Genomic DNA, 19,038 nt, shown 5'->3' on the forward strand with positions numbered 1-19,038 from the left:
CCCCCTGGACCGTCCCCTTGGGGTACACAGATGAGCAGGTGATACTGCTGGAATGTGGTTCAGCACAGGTGGAGAGGAGCTTTGAACGGGAAAAGGAATCGTAGCCTGTCCCCTGCACTGCAAAGCTTCCCTGAAAAACGTCTGTTGGCAAAACTCCGACAACAGCTCTGTATCCTGCGTTATGTTTTTCTTGGCCGCTGTGATTATTTTCATAGGAAGAACATCTTTATTGATAAAACTTTGTCTGTTGTCCAGGGCTGTTTTGCTCACTTTCTTGTTTGGTTTGCCAGTCTGTGGGGAGAACTCTGTCTCCCTTCTGACTTGTAAGGGATACATAATAGTAAGAGTGATATTTTTGTTTTCCATGAAAATAATGCTTGTTTTCAAAGAGACATTTACTAGAAAGAAAGAAAAAAAAAGAAAAGAATGAAATACCACAGGATGTTTACAGAGCTGGTTCTGTAATCATGACTTGGGACACATTTTGAGGATATTCATTTGCTCCTGGTTTTTTTTTTTTTTTTTGCTTTTTTTTTTGTTTTTTTGCTCTTTTTAATTAGATGAAGTAGACATTTCTGCCGGAACTCAAGACTACTGAAAAGTTGAAAAGTGTTACTGTGTATTTTAGTATTGTGTCGTTTTATCAGCTTAAGTAAAGATTAAGTAAAAAAGCAGAATCAAGAAATCTAATTTTCAGAAATAATCCCTCTGCTCCACTCTCACTCTCTGACTTTCAATGCAATCATAGAGCAGCTGTCTGAGCAGTTATGTGTGTTAATTGAGTCCAGAGTTGGACTACAGGTACAATTTGTCATACACAGATATTTAGAGTTAGCTCTCAGCACCTGAAAACTATGCAGCCTTCATTGGTTATTGAAGTACACAGGTGGTCAACCTATAGGGCTAACACACTGCTGGGAGAGAAAGTTGCCTGAAACAATTAGTATAATCTTTCATTTTAATGGAGGTCAAATAAAGACGTAGTTATTTGCAGTGATGACCTGGCAGTAAATACTGCCAGGCAGCAGTTGATTCACCAAGCACACATGGGACAAACAGAAGGCTTGTAAGCAGCAGTTTGTCTGGAGAAACATCTCACTGTTCAACCTAGCTTCAGACAGCAAGCTAACTCTCGCTTTAATGATAATAATAAGGCTAACTTGGTATAGCCTCTCTCCCTCTGAGCCCACAATTACTAGCCTGACACACTGTGTACGCACAGTCTGTCTGGGGTGCAAGCCACTGGATAATTCTTGGTTGCCTGTCGCAGCCACTTCTCACAAACACACTTAACATACAAATACCAGCAAAAAATACATGGTTATAAACACACACTAAACATGAACGCACATGCACAGACATGCATTTAGGATCATGCACATATCACAATATGAAATTAGCCAACATGTAGAGGGAGACAAATGTGGATTTGCAGCTAATTTTCCTGCCCAAAACGTCTAGTTAAGGTGAAACCACTGCTGTAAGGTACGTCATTTCTTAGGATCTTTCAATAACCCAGAGGGGAGTAAGTGTTCAGTGAGAAGAGGAAATTACCAAAAAAACTTTTGAGTTAATTCAATTCAGTTCAATTCAATTTTATTTATATAGCGCCAAATCACAACAAAAGTCGCCTCAAGGCGCTTCATAGATACAGAGAAAAACCCAACAATCATATGAATGACTGAATGTAGTGTGAAGCGCTTTGGGGTCCTTAGGGACTAGAAAAGCGCTATACAAATGCAGGCCATTTACCATTTACCATATGACCCCCTATGAGCAAGCACTTTGGCGACAGTGGGAAGGAAAAACTCCCTTTTAACAGGAAGAAACCTCCGGCAGAACCAGGCTCAGGGAGGGGCGGCCATCTGCTGCGACCGGTTGGGGTGAGAGAAGGAAGACAGGATAAAAGACATGCTGTGGAAGAGAGACAGAGGTTAATAACAGATATGATTCAATGCAGAGAGGTCTGTTAATACATAGTGAGTGAGAAAGGTGACTGGAAAGGAAAAACTCAATGCATCATGGGAATCCCCCGGCAGCCTATGTCTATTGCAGCATAACTAAGGGAGGATTCAGGGTCACCTGGTCCAGCCCTAACTATATGCTTTAGCAAAAAGGAAAGTTTTAAGCCTAATCTTAAAAGTAGAGATAGTGTCTGTCTCCAGAATCCAAACTGGAAGCTGGTTCCACAGAAGAGGGGCCTGAAAACTGAAGGCTCTCCCTCCCATTTTACTTTTAAATACTCTAGGAACAACAAGTAGGCCTGCAGAGCGAGAGCGAAGTGCTCTAATAGGGTGATATGGTACTACAAGGTCATTAAGATAAGATGGGGCCTGATTATTTAAGACCTTGTATGTGAGGAGCAGGATTTTGAATTCAATTCTGGATTTAACAGGAAGCCAATGAAGGGAAGCCAAAACAGGAGAAATATGCTCTCTCTTTCTAGTCCCTGTCAGGACTCTTGCTGCAGCATTTTGGATTAGCTGAAGGCTTTTCAGTGAGTTTTTTGGACAGTTTTTTAATGACAGTAGCTTTGTGTTTCTATCACCTACTCTCTGGTGTTGTGCTGGTGACACCCTGTTGAGTACACAAGCAGCTGATTTTTGACATATGGTGAAAATCTGCATATCACTGACTTGTCACTTTGCAATGTAAACGTGTAAAACATATCAAAAATGATTTGATTGACTTTTTTGTAAAATTGTGATCATAGTTTTGGCTGGTTGGACTGATTAGAGCTGCAGAAGTGAACAATCTAGAAAGGGCAACAACAAAAAAAATGCTCCCCCATCCAACCTTAAACCCCTCAAACCAGGCAATCAAAGCCATATGCATGCACTTCATATGTACACACAACACAAACTTGAATAAAAGGCCACCAACAACAAGACAGCTCATTTTGTGGTGCCATCTGACTCAGTGTGTGCCTCATTGTTACCTTCACTTGCGGGTGAGTTCATCGTTGGGGGAGTTGCTTTGCAGTGTAGGCTGATGCTCCATCTGAAGAGATGTTCATGTATATTTGCATCTGTATAGCAGCCAATAGAAACAGAATTGGTCTGTTCTCATTATCAGGGCATTCAAATACTGCTGTCATATGCACAATGCCATGATACAACAATACAAGTCTCACTCTTAACTGGTCACATAAGGATGCTTTTCAAAGGCCATTGGGATCCCATTTGTGTGGGGTTAATAGCACAATATTGAAATAAAGTTTGCACTGTAGTTTTTGCCAACTTTTCCAAAAACAGCTGGTTGAATCACCCATGTGGACTCCATCAGTCTTTAAAAACAGGAACATAAGCTGTCTGCTTCTGTTATTACTAAGGCACAAAGGTGATATAAGATGGACTAAGATGAGAACTTGCTGTTCTGTGAATGGCTAAAGACACCGACTTTATATTTTTGAAGCCTGAAACGAGAGCCTGAGAGGAGATGGTGAAGGCTATTGCAACTTATTTATAATTACATGAGCTTGTGTACTCATTACCACCAAAGGTCTATAAATCCACATTATCTCACATTCTGCTTTTTTATGGCTCAGCCACATCCTCTGTTTAGAATGATGTGGCTGAACATTAATCAGAATCATCCACTCTGCACTCTCACCACATTTATCTCTCTCGCTCTCTCTCTCTCTCTCTCTCTCTCTCTCTTGCTTTACTCCATATGAGGAGTGATTTTTGTACCATTGGAAAGGGTAGGTGTAGATATTGAACCATGGACCGGAGTTCTGTGAGTCTGCTGGCATCAGGCCATTAGCCCTTAATGCTCACTAATGCAATGTGGTCAGAACGGCAGGATGCATTGAAAACGATGGAAATGATGAACTGCACTATACACACACATAATAATAATTTTTTACATTTCTCTCAACTTAATTATATAAAATCTTATTAAACTTTTTAAACATGGCTAAGCTTATTTTGTTTTATATGAAAAATAGCAGACAGCCACTTCAGTGGCTTAGATCTGTTGTAGCTGCTCACATGTAAATTCTCCAGAGAACACATTTACAAGAAGCTAATGAGTAAGATTTTATCAGCTTGAGAACAGTCGTATTACATAAAAATAATTCATGCTTCGCTTTAAACCTGGCAATGTGATGGGCAGGTCATAGGTGCTTTATGCAAACGTCACCTGATTCTTCCCCTTTTTTGGCTCTGTCTTCATATTGCTGTGCTTCTTATCAGCTTTGCTCAAGTGGCACAATATAACAGTGATAGCATCTGTTTAACAGAAGTTGTTTGCACTTCAGTGCCATAGTTTTACCACCTCGTGCCAGTGAGCGCACCATATTTTCTTCTTTTCCTTGTACTAACAGATTAATTCCTGGCAGCGACAAAAATAGCAAAAGCTGTGTCTGTTCCATAATGTCTTCAAGGAAACTATTGACCTACCATCCACCGCATAAATACACACAGCTTTTCATCCCTGTATGTTCCTGGAAGCTTTGAATTTCCCAACACAAATTGAATCTTGGTATTTTGGATACCAGAAGGTGTTCTTTTCTTTCAGCTATCTTATAATACTGCTCAGACTTATATGTATGTATAATGCATGTTTTTGTCATGGTGTAACCTGCTCTGTCTCCATGCCTTGTATTAATGTGCATATGTGCGGCACGGTTTACTGGTCTCCCATAGGCAGACCATTAATTGCTTGGCACCTCTCAAGAGGAAAAAGAAAAAAGGAAAAAACGGGAAAAAAAAAAAAAGCAAACAAAGAAACAGTTTTGTTAATAGCCTGCTGCTGTTGGCGGCTGATTTGGCCCAAGTGGTAATGCCAGTTCTTTTGGAACACACACACAAGCATCGAACTGCCACCCATCATTAGCAGAGTCCAGTGTACATAAATGCATGTGCATAGATGTGCGCATGTGTTCATATATGAGTGGTGTGTGTAAATGTGCGTGCTCATGTTTACATGTCTGCTTTGCATGTTTGTATATGCAGCATTATTAGTTTGTGTTTGCGTACATGTATTCATTAATTTGAGGGAAAAATGTTGCCACTGCATTACATTCATGCACGCACACAGACACAATGCACTGTAGAGACTATATACATTGTCTTTATGCTGGGCGTTTTTGGACATCCTCCCCATCCACCTCACTGAAGCATGAGAATGAAATTGACGGTCTTGGGCTGAACGATGGCACAGCAGACACAAACAACTGCTGCCAGCTTCCATGGCAAGTCTCAGCGGACAATGGTTTGGTGCAGCCAAATGGCACAGTTGCAATGTCCTTCTCGAGCAATTTCCTCACAAATATTTTCACTCTCCTTGTTGTGCGTCTGTGTTTGCTTGTGTTGGTGTGTGGGCTCCGACAATATCTGGAATGTCTGTCATTCTTAAGAAAGGTACTTGTTTACGGGATAAACTGCTGCACTTATTAAAAAACAAAATTTCAGTAAACTCTAGGGAACTGAGCTGACTGTTGGTGCAAACTAATAAAATTGACTTGAACTGAACTGAAATTAGATGAAGTTGCTTGTCAGACAATAAGCAGACACGGCACCTATCCTTACAACACACAAAACAAAACAATAAAAATAAAAATAAAAAGAAGAATTAAAAGGTCAAAGAGAGGAACCATAAGAGCATAATAGAAAGAATGGACTCTCTAACCTCTGGACCCTGGTGAGGGCCAAAGAAATGGAGCTTATCTTGTTTATATGGGGAAGATAACTAGCATGCTCATCTGGCCTGAGAGGAACCTCTACCGTAGCCGACACTGTTCACTGGGGACTCAGACTGAAGCCTGTTTTTGTGTGTCAGAGCCCGACAGCTGGACTCACAACCTGGAACTTGCTCAAGAGATGTAAAAAAGTCCAACTCAACACTTGTTGTTCAAAAGCTCATAATAAGTTCCAAAGGGATTTGTGCATGGTTTATAAAAATGGAGAAACATGTTGAGCAGAAGTTAGCGAAGATTGTTTCCCTGCTATGTTGTTATTTTTATTTTCTTTTGGATCAACAAATCTTTTTTGTTTTGTTTTTTGTTTCATGCCATAAAATCTTGGAATTTCCTCGGCAAATTTCCTCATCAGTCTGTGGAGTTCCTTTTAGCTGGTAGTCCTTTCAGAGCTTGTGCTGCTTAGCGCTACCTGAACAGAAATAATTTTGCCAGCCACTCCAGCAGAGAGTCTTCCAGCAGAGTTATTTGAAGTGAGGGATAGGTATGGATCATGGCCTGCCTTGTAATTAAGAGAGATTGCTATTTTCCCCTCAGAATGGGCTCTCCTATCCTGATCTGTAATTATATGTTGTTCAAACATAGCGGGGAGTGTCCCTGGTTATTGTGCTGCCTGGTTTATTGTGCCTCTACTGCCACAACAAGTGCCAGCATTGGTGATTGTCTGCCTTTAGCTTCTTTTTAATTTTTCTGTAACAGTACAGTGCAAAAGAATTCCTTTTTCTCCCACACTTTTTCACCCATCCCGCCTCTAATGTTTTTAATGAATCTTGACAGGAATGCATTACCTGCGCACGCATGTGTGTGCATATAGTTGCGGGTAGTGCCCCGGTGACCTCCACATACTGACATTGACATGCAACAATGATGAATGCGCTGAGAAAGCAAAGTAAGGACCCACCTGGATAATGTTAAAGTTAAAAACTCTGAAACTTTAAATGTTCCAAGATGCTGACCTTGTTTAATTAAGTGCAGCGTTTCGCTTTTAAATCTTTACTGCCACCCACTTCACTTTTCCTGCAACACCTCCAATTAATTTAAAGTCTTTAGCGATACAAAAATGAATAAAATTGATGAAGGCAATCTTAGTTGGGGAGTATGGATAACACGCACTAATTTTGTTTGTGTGAAAATACAGATAGTTTTACATCCTTAAAGAGGCTGTAGAGTGTAACATTTAACCCCTGTGAGTAAGTATAGCCCAGGCAGAGTCTGCACCACACACAGAGTATATTTAAGTGTAAAGCTGTGACCCCCTTGTTTTCCAGTAAGAGGAAATTGTCATGCAATGACCCAGTGACCACAATGGAAACCACTTCCCCCTTTGTTTTGATTTTATATGGCTTAACCGCCTCATTTCCCATGTTCAGGCCCTGCAGTCTACAGTCCATCACATTTTGTCACATCCACGTTGCTCTTCTGTTTCTGCCATCTATGACCTTTCAGTGTTTGTTGACCAAGACACCAAAAGCCTCAAAATTGCAAAACTTTACAAATGTTGCACTCAAAACTGTCTATGTTTAGTGTGCGAGTGGGCTGTATGGATCATTCTCATGGTTTTTAAGTGACCATTAGACAAAGACGGAAGACAAACACTGAAATTGTGGAGTTGTTTTTCTCTCCCCATATAGCTCTTTTTTTCTTTCTTTTTTTCTTTTTACCTCGTCACACCCCCAAAGTTTTATTTTACACTTACAAACTCTGATGTAGTCTATATCAACTGAAAAGAAAGAGAAAAAAAGTCAAGACTTATGACAACAAACTATACAATGTAAACAACATAAACAAACACACATGATCATGAAGAAGACCTGACCTCCTTCTCTTCTCCTCACATAGTTTTACTTTGGAGAAATTCCACTAAAACTTCCACTTCATTGTTAATATGTCCGAACCTACGGTTACATAATTAGGAAAGCTTCGTCACAGCTCCTGGTTGATTAGGAATCAACAATTAGGTAGTTTTGTGGGGCGCTGACGAAACACAATCCCCTCTTTATACTCAGCCTCTGCTGTAACCACCTCAGAGCCAATGCAAAGATACAGATTGAATTATGTTTTACATTACCAACTTAAGCTCTTTGGGTGAAAATTAGCCAAATGACTATCTTTCTGTGTCATTATTGACAGAAGAAGTGTTAGATGCTTGTAACCATAAACACCACACACAAGAGTTTTGACTATTCCAGATGGCCAATACAGTTTGTCCTGGACATAGAGCTTCTGTGGTATGACCCCCTTTCCCTCTAATTCTCCCTCTCACTGTCTCTTCCTCTCAATCTCGTTGCCTTCTCTCCATCCTCTTTTCAGTCCACAGCAATTAGAGAGACAAAGTGGGAAAAGAGGAATGTGTGAGCACGCTTTGTGAGGACCGAGAGAGGGAGTACAAGGGAGAAAGTGAGCGATAAAGAGAGAGGGAGAGATGAGAGATAGAGGAGGAGAGGAGAAGAAAGGAGAGGAGAAGGCCCATCTTAATTGGCCTGTGTAGCCACGCTGGGCTGTGATGGTCTGGGCTTGCCAAACCCTGTGCCTCAATAGTTGGCCTGGCCTTACATGCATCCCGTGCATCCGGCCAACCACAACTAACTCTAGTGTGCTCTTTGGCAGTTTCCAATGTCAGGCCTGGGAGAGTTGTGCCACCCACATCTCCACTCCACAGTTCAGGAGGCCTCTCTGTTGGGGATGGATACGTGGGTTTGCGTTTATGGCATATTTGTCTCCACCACTTTTATGTTGAGGTGGCAATTTTTGTGCTGTCTCTATTGTTTACTTATTTAGGATAATTTTATAGTGGCAATATGTCCCAGCTCCAGATTTAGACACAATGGTATGTTTAAATTTAAGAAGTTAAAAATGCCCTTGCTGAATTTACATGCATACCTCGGACAGATGGGAAGAAAAGCTTTGTTCTGTTCTATGTAACAAAGGGATTAATACTCAATAATGAAATCATTAATGAAAATGCAATTTCTTTCAGCTCTACTGCAACGTCTCTTTCTAGACTGTGCTACACTACTGCAGTATAGCCTTGAATAAACTTGACACCTTAGCCTTAGATGTTTTGGTTTGACTGGTGTCTTGTGTTGCTTTGGATGCTGAGGAGCACAGTTCCTGCTTTAATATGTAAACTGTAAAGAGTCATCCTGGCTGCAGGGAACAAGTATGGAGCAAAACATGTTCACATCGTCGCAACGAGCCACGCTTCAGAAACAAAACATTTTTGATAGTATATGTTTCCAGTGTTTTCCCCTGTTTTTTGTGGGGGAACAGACTCCTTAGTGGGGCAATAAGGTTTCATGAGACAGGCAAAGGTGATTTAATAGAGCGATTTATGACCATAAAACACAGAACATGAGCTCCTCTACATTAGCCCACCAGCTTCTCCACTTTGCCAGAAGCAACACATGTGCATCCCATCATTGTAAGACAAAACTTTGCGCCAAAGCCAAAGAAAAATAGATCCTCCACCTATGGTTGTAAAATTCAAAGTCTTTGATTCCAGCCTGAAACACTGCAAAGAACTTCAATAAACTGTTGAACAAAGATAACCCCTGTGCCCCAAACTGTTCCATTCTGGGAACAAAGATAGTATGTTGTAAATCTGCCTGGCAACAGACATCTCATGGGTGGGTGTGTGTATGCATGTCAACAATGAAAGGTTGGGCCATTTACAGAATATGCATGTGATAATTTGAGACATGTTGGTTACTAAAATAGGCTTCTGAAGGGGAGATTACTCCGGTAGTTGGCAAGCCACTGGAGGATGGATGGATAGATGTACAGATGGGTGTGCCAAAGGCAGTGAGAACAGGTCAGGTTTAGTGTGGCATGCAGAAGGAGAAGGTCTGAAGAGCAGGCAGATTGAGAGAGAGAGAGACAGAGAGAAGAAAATGGTGTGAGTGAGAGGAGGAGAGTGGGTGCTAAAAGCAGCTGGAGATTTTTGCAAGGCCTGAAGATGTAATAAATCATTTATAGGGTACATAAGGTTTAACCGATATAAAGGGATTTCAAAAATGCACATATAAAGAAAAATGTAAGCACACATCCAAGGCAGGCAAATGTGCAGAACAAAGTAGTAAATCAGCATTGAATGTTTGATAAAATGTTTTTTTATTGATATTAAAAATGAAAGTACATGAATTGTGCATTTCGGACGTCCTAGCGTGCAGAGGTTAAATCAATAAAATACACACAGGCTGAGTGATCTACTGACACAGAAGAAGTTGCCTTTGCTCAGCAAGATATTTCTTCATATTCAGCGAAAAGAAGTGGTTGTCTTCCACGCCATTCATAAGAACACTAGAGTAGCCTGTTTGAACATTACAATAGTGAATGAATGCAGTCCTAGCAGGAAAATATAAAATAAAATATAAAATATTATAATAATATCAATAATAATAATAATTGCACTGCCTGCTTTGTTGCACAACTGAAGTAGAATATAATTAGAGACAAGATGCAGCCTTGATAATTGAGATCTCTCTGACAGAAAAAAGACAAAGTGTTCTCTCGACTCTACACCACAATATGGCAACTATCCATTGAGTCACCGTTTCATGGGGTGATGCATGACACAACAGAGGAGGAAACTGTGATAATGTGGCACAGGATGACCTTGCTTCTGACATGGGCTTCAGTGGTTTGTTACAGAGAACTTATTATTGTGGCCAGGTATGGGTAACAACCTCAGCTCACCTTCCACAACAAGCTTATCTCTTAAACTCAGCAACGATTCCACTTCTCCCTTAGAGAGCACATTTTTTTTCCTGAGTGCTTCAGAAATGTTTCAGCATGATAGCCCTTCAGTAAATGCATAATGGATGCATTAGTGGAAGATTGTGAGGGATGAATCCCGAACCCCAAACACACATACCAATGCAAATACAGATGCATATTGATGATGCACAAGATCAAGATATCTTGATGATGTACAGAGTCACTGTGCTATACCAAAAAGAGACTTCGATAGATAGATAGATAGATAGATAGATAGATAGATAGATAGATAGATAGATAGATAGATAGATAGATAGATAGATAGATAGATAGATAGATAGATAGATAGATAGATAGATAGATAGATAGATAGATAGATGGTCTCTCTTTGACAGACAGTGACTTTCAAATGACCTTTGATGTTTGCTAGCATCACACCAACGTTGGCATGAATAGGATGACTTGGTTATGTGTAATGCAAACCCACAACTCCACGGCTGAGTGGACACTTATGGCCTCATGACCCAACTAAGAGTATCAGTGGGACTGGCACTGCATTAGATGTTCCTTAGAAGATCATAGGACACCATGCACACTTATAAAAACACAGTTTAATGAAGGACTCGTCATTCCCCCTCCCCTACCATCAATACTAAAGTGGCTTAAAAAACATAGTGGGTTTGAGTAATATCCATGTTGAACAGTTATTTCTCTTTTTTTTCCAGCAATGAAAAAGTTACTCATTGATGCTTTCATTTTCTCAGACAACCCTGACAGGCTCCTGGAAATCCATGCAGACCAACAGATTAAGAGTATGTGCCTATTTTTGTGACATAACATGCCTAAGCAATCCAGGCTATGCTGCTGTTAAAATATTAATTTAAAGGACTATGGCAAATGAAACAGGAAAAAAACAACATTTTTGGTACAAAGCATCTACAAAAAAAAGCCTTACAACTCCAATTGGAAAACAGAGATCATACAAAATAAATCTAGCAGTTGAGCATCAGTGCTACGTATATTATTTGGACCAATTTTTCAAATATATTTTATAACAAAATAAATAATGCCTTTATACAGTGCCCTTATTTGTATTTCAACAAACGAACAAAAAAGCTTGGCGGCTCATTACGCAAGGTACAGCTCAGACTAAAGGAAAATAACACAACGTCCCTGGAAACTAATAGTATATCTATATATCTATATCTATATATATATCTATAATGAATGTCTATATATATATATATATATACATATATATATATATATATATATATATATATATATATATATATATACACACATACATATATATATATATATATATATATATATAGATAGATAGATATATATAGATATATATATAGATATATATATATACATGTAGACGTGTATATATATAAATATAGTTTCAAGTATTTGTTTTCAGGCAAAAGCATGTGAATACTACTGATATACAATAAAAATAAAATGTTAGTTGACATTATTGCTGTTTTTTCCCTTTCTTTATAACTGTAAAATAACATCATAACAATAAAAAAAAGCCTAACTTGGAAAAACAGGAATGTCACGGTACCAGAAACTGACAGGGTTTTCCTTTTTTTTTTTTCATTGAAACATTGATATGAAAAAAGACAAAAAATAAAATATAATCATCATTATCCCACTTGTTCTTAGTCCATGCCATGTTACTTCCTGCCAGAACAGTCCACAAAGCCATGGCAAACAGGAAGTACTGTCCCCAAACTATAGTACTGTCCCAATCCAGGTGGTCCATGGTGTCCCGTATGTGTCCCCATAGTGCTCCATGTGTCCAGCAGCCTCAGAGGGACAGGAGGAACAGGGACTTGGTCTCGGGTCATCCCTTGCTGCTTATGCTGGCAAACTAGTAAATAGCAGCCGCTAGCACTCACCATGAGCCTAGATGCCAACACAGCCCATATTTTTCCTCAGTGACTCTTCCCCCTTGACATTGCCACTGCCAGGAGCTCCCCCATATCCTTTATTTTATTTAAAAAAAGTCACACTTTCCTTAAAACGGAAAGCTTTAATTATTAATTCAAAGAAAAAAAAAACGTGCTTTTCCACCTCTTCTTTGAGTCCATTCCCAAAGCTAGCACCATGACATTTTTTTAAGCTACACGTTCATTGTTCATAAAAAAATAGTGCCATTTTTTTCTTTACTTTGACGTAATCCGTGGCAATGTGCAATTTTGCAGACTCTTTTCTGCTTTTTGTTTGTGATCAAAAGGTGCTGGAACAGGAATCTAATTTTATAAAATAATTCCTTACAGTGTGGAAGTCCCTTTATAGGTAGAGGTGCAAACTAAAGAACTAACAGAGATTTTCTTTTCGCCTCAGGAAAAATGATGTGGAATGGATTCTTTCATGCAAGCAGCTCTTCACTTTCAGTTGTCTTCCACAAGGACAAAAAACATTCCGCTAGGTGTCCTCTTGACACTTGCAAACGACAGATCTCTTTCATCTTCTTTTTCCCTTCTCTTTTTGTCTTTTGCTTAAGGATCCACCTGAACCGCATTCAGCCGAATTGTTAACTTTTTGTTCGACATTTGTGTTTGTGCCTTTTGTATCAGTGACTGAAAGAGAGTGGGAGAGAAAGAGTTCAGACAGGAAGAATGTGAAGGCATGTCTGTGTGCCAGAGGAGGGTGGGCTGGTGGGGAGGGGGGAGTTCGGGGGGAAGGGGGGGCATTAGAAAAGGGCCAGGGGTTCAAGACGTAGTGGATATGTGCAGGGGGAGGGATTGGTGAGCTCGGACAGGGCAGGGGAGGTCAAAGAGGACTGCCACAGAAATGACGTCAGAGACAAAGCTATAATCCCCTAGTCTTTTTTTCACCCTCAAAACTCTTGTCTGTGCAAAGGGCTGGCAGCGGGCTCATTTGTGGCTGACAAAGTTGTCCGTGGTGAGCAACACGGGAGGCAGCTTGCTAGGAAGGCTGATCAGGGGCCTGTGGAAGATAGCCTGCTCCTTGGCTTTAATCTTCTCCGCGTGCCTCTTAAACTTTCTGGCCCTCAGAATGGCGGGGACACCCCTCCGGAGCCGCTGGGCCGCCTTCCTCTGCCACACCTCGTATTTGGAATACTTCACGGTCACATGTTGCTTCTTCGGGACTTCCTATTGTGGCGTGCGGGCGAAAATAGAGGAGAAAAGGGAAAAGAGGGAGTCAGTTCATTAGGGTGATAAGATATTGTTCAAGTGCTTATTACAATGGAGGAAAGCCTTGTTTATTATGTGAAAACATTCAGTCATTTTTGGGCCAGTGAAACGGAAATCAAATGTCATTCTTAGAGTGCTGAACGTCATAACAGATTCGCCTTGTCCTTGTTTTAGTTTCCTTGACTGGGAGAAGCTGTCAACAAGCGCCTAGTTCAGCCTCTTTAACATAATGTCAAAGGGAAGGGCGGTCACTTGTCTCATATACATATGAGGAGCCGGCACTCACTCAGCCACTCATTGAACTTTGTAGCCTTCACAGAAATGCATACAAACACAATTCACAAACTTCAATTCTTACGCAGAAGACTCCTTTAAACAATGCTAGGTGTTGTCTTGAGCACCAGGGACAAAGCAGGAGGGGTCGCAATGAAGCTAGAATTTATGCGTGAGTAGCCAGTGCTAGATCTGAATGGCTTGTTTTGGTCCTGCCACTTGAAGAGTGTTTATCCCCCTTCATTCACTCCAGGCCTTCTCAATAGCCCAAGAACAGCTGGCCCTCAGAGCAGGCTGTACCCATCAACTCTCCCAACACAGAAAAACTAGAGACATGTCCAAACTAAGTCCCTAACAGCCTTTTATTTTCGTTCTTTCTTTCTTTCGTTTTTTCTTTCTTTCTTTCTTTCTTTCTTTCTTTCTTTCTTTCTTTCTTTCTTTCGTTCTTTCAAATGCCTATTACTTTCCTCAGTAACGGTATTTATATCTATACATTTTTAGCAGTGTCATGCCACCAGTACTGATTTTATGAGCAGTCAAAACAAAAACATCTTTTTTAGGCTTGTTTAAAAGTTTAACTGGCTTTAAGAGGTCTGGCAAGCAACTGCTCTTGTGAATCCATTAAAAAGATCTGAAACTCTTCCGCATGTCTGTGACATATTTCAGAAGAGCTTTGGTGGTTCGGGACAGGCACAAATACATTTTGTCCACCATCTTACAGGACATATACGCACTTAACACACACCCTTTTCCTGAATATAACGTGTTATGACTTTTGTGATGTTTTCCATGACTGTCAGCACTTTCTTTGTAAGTTGAGTGCTTTCCATTGGCCAATTAACTAGATATAACTGCGTTAGCATGGGTACACTGTACTCAAGAGTCAGTGACATAGGGGCTAGGCTCAGAGGTGAATGGGGGCACAGGAGATGGGAGGACAGATAGAGCTGGGATTAGCACTATTTCCCATACTGGCCTGTTGTTGTTGTTGCTTAGACGTACCTGTTTTAGTGCGGGCATCACCGGTATGACCTGTAGAGAGGTGGCTGACACGTCCCTTTCGGACTTGGCAGGTTTGGCACAGTACTGCTCCAGTAGGTTGAGGTCACAGCTACGGAAACAACACTCCTCTACAATCCCACGGGTCTGGGGGCGTCGGTTGTTACCCCTGCTGGTTGGCCTACCTGAGGAAAAATACAAAAAGGAATGAAGACGTAGAGGTTAGGGACTGCAAACACAACATCAGTAATGAATCAAGGTTGTTTTTGCAGGATTACTTCGACAGTCATAGCAGCCCTTGGAGCAAAGAGGATAAAAGGAACTCTATGGCCAACTGCAACAAATCTTTTTGTTTGTAGAGGATAATCTGATTAGGGCTATCTGGAAGTCCTTAAATGAGTGAATACACAAGTAAACACCCTGTGCTGTAGAGACCAAAGGGGAGCAGCAAAGACATCTAAGCTCTCAGGTATATTAGGCATAGCAAAATATATAAAATGGAAAACTCTTCTTTGACCTTGTTCTCTGCCAAGTCAGCAGAGATAAATACGCTGAGGAGAGAGGAACAGTAGGGAAGTAGAGATATCAGGAGAAAGGGGATGGGTGCAGACAGGGAATGTGAGGGTCAAAACAGAGGTAAAGAATGCATAAGAAAAGAGGGCTAAAGCAAGAGAGAGAAAGGTATAGAAAAAAAGGGTTGGATGGTTAGCATGTTGCACAGGAGAACATTATCCACAATGAATAAAGGCCTTGTTTGCTGTCCTGTGACCCAAACAATGTTTGAGAAATCTCATGGGATGGCCAGATTTGATAGCAGAAGAAAACGAAAATGTGCTGTAGGGGGTGGGGGGACAAAGAGAAGGGAGCACATCTATGTTGGCCCAAATTGGATAACGATCTTCCTGATTGGTAAAGAAGCTGCTGTGGCAAGCAGCACACAAAGAAAACACCTTGATTTTCAAAGCAACAGCTAAAATTGTTTTTTTTTCAGCTGAAGTGTTTGAAATCAGATTATTGAGAGGAAGGTGAAGTTATGTATGTCACAAACAGTGCAGACTGTGCGAACAGAGGCTTTCGCAGTTTAGGATTAACAGCTACCACAATGCTTCCTCAAACACTGCTTTACAATTACTCCATCTTCATGGAAGCAATGATTAGAATTGATGAGCTCTTCTCTTAGCCTGACATCAACAACCCCCCACCTCAACCAACTCATCAGTGTGGTCTCCTGGCCTGGGAACACTATTGCTGAGGTGACTGGTATGCCTCATGGGGTGCTATTACTTTACTGGTAAACAAGCAGCCTATTGTGTCGCCAGTGTGTGTGTGCCTTTGCAGTTCACCAGTCTTTCATATGCAATGAGAGGTATGGGCTGTAAGCAGACTCAGCAGAGAGAGAAGCCTGGACCAGGTCTTGAGACACACAGCTGGCTATAATCTCCCCCTGTGTGTATGCGCACGCGCTAGTGTGAGTGAGTGCGTGAGAAAGAAAAATAGCAAACACGCATACCACACAACCGCAGCACAGTCTCAGCTCTCCAAACCAGAGGTGGCAAAAGTACAGGCATTCTGTACTTAAGTAGAAGTACAGACACTAGTGTTAAAAAAATACTCCAGTAAAAGTTGAAGTACTGAAGCTACTTCTTTACTCAAGTAAAAGTGAAAAAGTACAGGCTCTGAAATTATCTCAAAGTAAGAAAGTAAAAGTAGCTCTTTGAGGAATATTTCTACCAGTTATTTTTGTGCAAAGCTCACTGAACCTTGTGTGATACTAATGTAATAATTAAATAATATTGGTAGATAGGAATGCAGAATTTCAGTCTGAATTTTAGAGAAAAAGGAGGAAAATAAAAAGTCTCTCTATTTTCTGTTGCCTACATTGTAGATGGTTTTAAACAGGAAAATGAGTAGGGAAGAGGTTAAAGTGGGATTCAGCAGGTGGGGGATCCTAAAATCGGCTGTAATGGCTCAGTGTGGGGGAAAGAGTCACAACTCACGAGAATTTCTATTGAGAGCTCCAGTAGATTTTCTTTGTGTACAGGCTGTGATTAGCTGATCTGTACTGCTGCTGCTGCTCTGAGGTTTACTGGTCTTTGCTGAATTCAACAAGATGTCAGCAGATGTTGCATAAATTGTCCTCGCTGATTTCCATCCACTGTTTATGCTGTCCTTATATTAGACAATATACAGTTGATATGAAGGTAGAATTCAGTGAATAAATCCCACCAGCTGCACTTGATGTAACCTCCCTCTGACCATGAGCACACAGCCACTGTGTACCAGTCACACATTGTTCTTTACTTAAAATCCATCACAGTACAGCAAACTCACCTGTTTGTCCTAAACAAGTTTAAAAAAAAAGAAACAAATAAAAAAGAAAACCTTCCAACTTTAACCACTGACTGTGGTACTCGCTTTTGCCTCTTTCATCTCTTTTTGTGCGACATCCACTGGTGATTAATACGCAAATGTGATTGCGGTTTGATGTTTGAAGGCTCAAAGACGTTAAATAATAACCACCGTCAAATGGATTAAAGCAAAAGTCGCTAGCTTGTTTTGAAAATGTAAGGAGTAGAAAGTACAGATATGTGTTTAAAAATGTAGGGAGCAAAAGTTTTACCTGAAAATTCTAATCGAGTACAGTAACGAAGTATTTGTACTTCGTTACTTCCCACCTCTGCTCCAAACAGATGTGTGCAAGCGAACAACAGAGAGATTCAACAGGCAAATGAGCATTCACACAGCCCATCGTGAAAACTTGTAATGCTTTAAAACCTACTGAAATAAAAACCTCTGTCTTCACAGACAAACTGCAGCGCATCCACCAGTTCTCCCCCACACAGCGTCTCCGCCGAGGCCATTTCCACTACGTAGAGCGTCAGGGCCAGTGCAAAGAGCAGCGCGCGACTCGTCGAAGACATCCTCTTGACCTGCGGAATGAAGCATGGGGGTCACCAAATGTAGCCATGACATGCAGAAAGTTGTGGCATACAGAAATCATTAACGAAATAACAGTTAATGACATTTTTAAATACCATTTTTTAATCAAAATCAGCCACTGTTTTTTTTTTGTTTTTTTTTGTTTTTTTGTTTTTTTTTTCAGACGAAGAGGGTACAGTCTTCATCACAGGCTCCCGCTGTGTACGGTGTACGTGCTCAAATGTTCGACAAAGTAGAAATTCAGAAAAAGAAAATCATCTCAAATCATGTCGCAATATGCAGACCCACTCTTCACCTTCCCCGCCCGCTATTATCAGCTGCTGTCATGTCTGTCGCACCTGAAGAAGTGCTTATTCTGGAGGAAAAAACAAGTCGCCAGTATCACCAGCTTTCCACTCTTACACAACCCTCCTGAAGTTGCAAGGCCGGCTGCTCGATAGTTAACTAGCCGAAAACACCAAACTCAGCATATATTTTCCCTTTGCTCACCCCGGAATGAGCTCACTGACCCTCAAACCTGCCGCCCCCTATCTGCCGGTAAAAAAAATCAGCTGTTTGCTCCGTGTCCACGACACCATCCAGGCGCGAGAAGACTAAAATTACTTGTTCTTTTTCTATCCCAAATGCCTCAAAGCTTCTCCTCGCCGTTTATGCATCTTGAACTTTCTCTGCTGCATACAAATCAAAAGATGTCCCGGTTCTCATACTGCACAAAACTGATGCGAGCACTGCATCTACAGAACCCGAACTGGTTTTCCTACTTATAAAACCAAGACAACTCCGCTATAACCCTGTCAGACGTCTTTCATTACGCACACGGCAGAGCCGGAGAGTATAAAACAATTTGCTTGTTCTTTGGTTACCTTCATTCGGCTGTTCTGCGTTCTCCGGCAGGTGTGGCAAAGTGAGTGATGTCCGTATCTTTGCTGGGTTTCCATGTCAGATGGCAGTAGTCAAAACGTTGGGAGTTATTTGGTTGGAGAAATTGCAGGTGAGTTAGTTTCCCAGTTGGTTAAACTATAGAGATGGTGAGTGAGAAGCTGTCCCAAAGACTAGGCGACAGGCAAAACTTCTCAGGGAGAGGTATTATATACTAAAGCACGCCCCTTACACCCACCCCACCCCTTGCTCCTCCTCTTCGCCCATGAAAAAAAATAGAAGGCCCAGAGACGTTTCATGAAAGTGCTTGAAGGGAGAATAAGAGGGTGAGAGTCACAAAATATGGAACACTTC

The 19,038-nt window shown here is 40.9% G+C and overlaps 1 protein-coding gene across 2 annotated transcripts; it reads right to left on the reverse strand.

Moving 5' to 3' along the window:
• Positions 1–9,787: 9,787 nt before the first annotated feature.
• igf2b (insulin-like growth factor 2b) lies at positions 9,788–18,867 on the reverse strand. 2 transcript variants are annotated; one of them, XM_082539919.1, is made up of 4 exons: positions 18,669–18,867; positions 17,641–17,795; positions 14,869–15,046; positions 9,788–13,551 (listed from the first exon to the last, which is right to left on the reverse strand). In XM_082539919.1, the coding sequence occupies exons 1-4, from the start codon at positions 18,741–18,743 to the stop codon at positions 13,312–13,314; spliced, it is 648 nt and encodes a 215-aa protein (XP_082396045.1). In that variant the 5' UTR covers positions 18,744–18,867; the 3' UTR covers positions 9,788–13,311. The 2 variants fall into 2 exon arrangements, with proteins under 2 accessions (XP_082396045.1, XP_082396046.1); XM_082539920.1 differs by lacking the exon at positions 18,669–18,867 and adding an exon at positions 18,144–18,234.
• Between the last annotated feature and the right edge of the window lie 171 nt (positions 18,868–19,038).

The sequence above is a fragment of the Aulonocara stuartgranti genome (genome assembly GCF_965226115.1).
Source record: "Aulonocara stuartgranti genome assembly, chromosome: 7".
Taxonomy (NCBI): Eukaryota; Metazoa; Chordata; class Actinopteri; order Cichliformes; family Cichlidae; genus Aulonocara; species Aulonocara stuartgranti.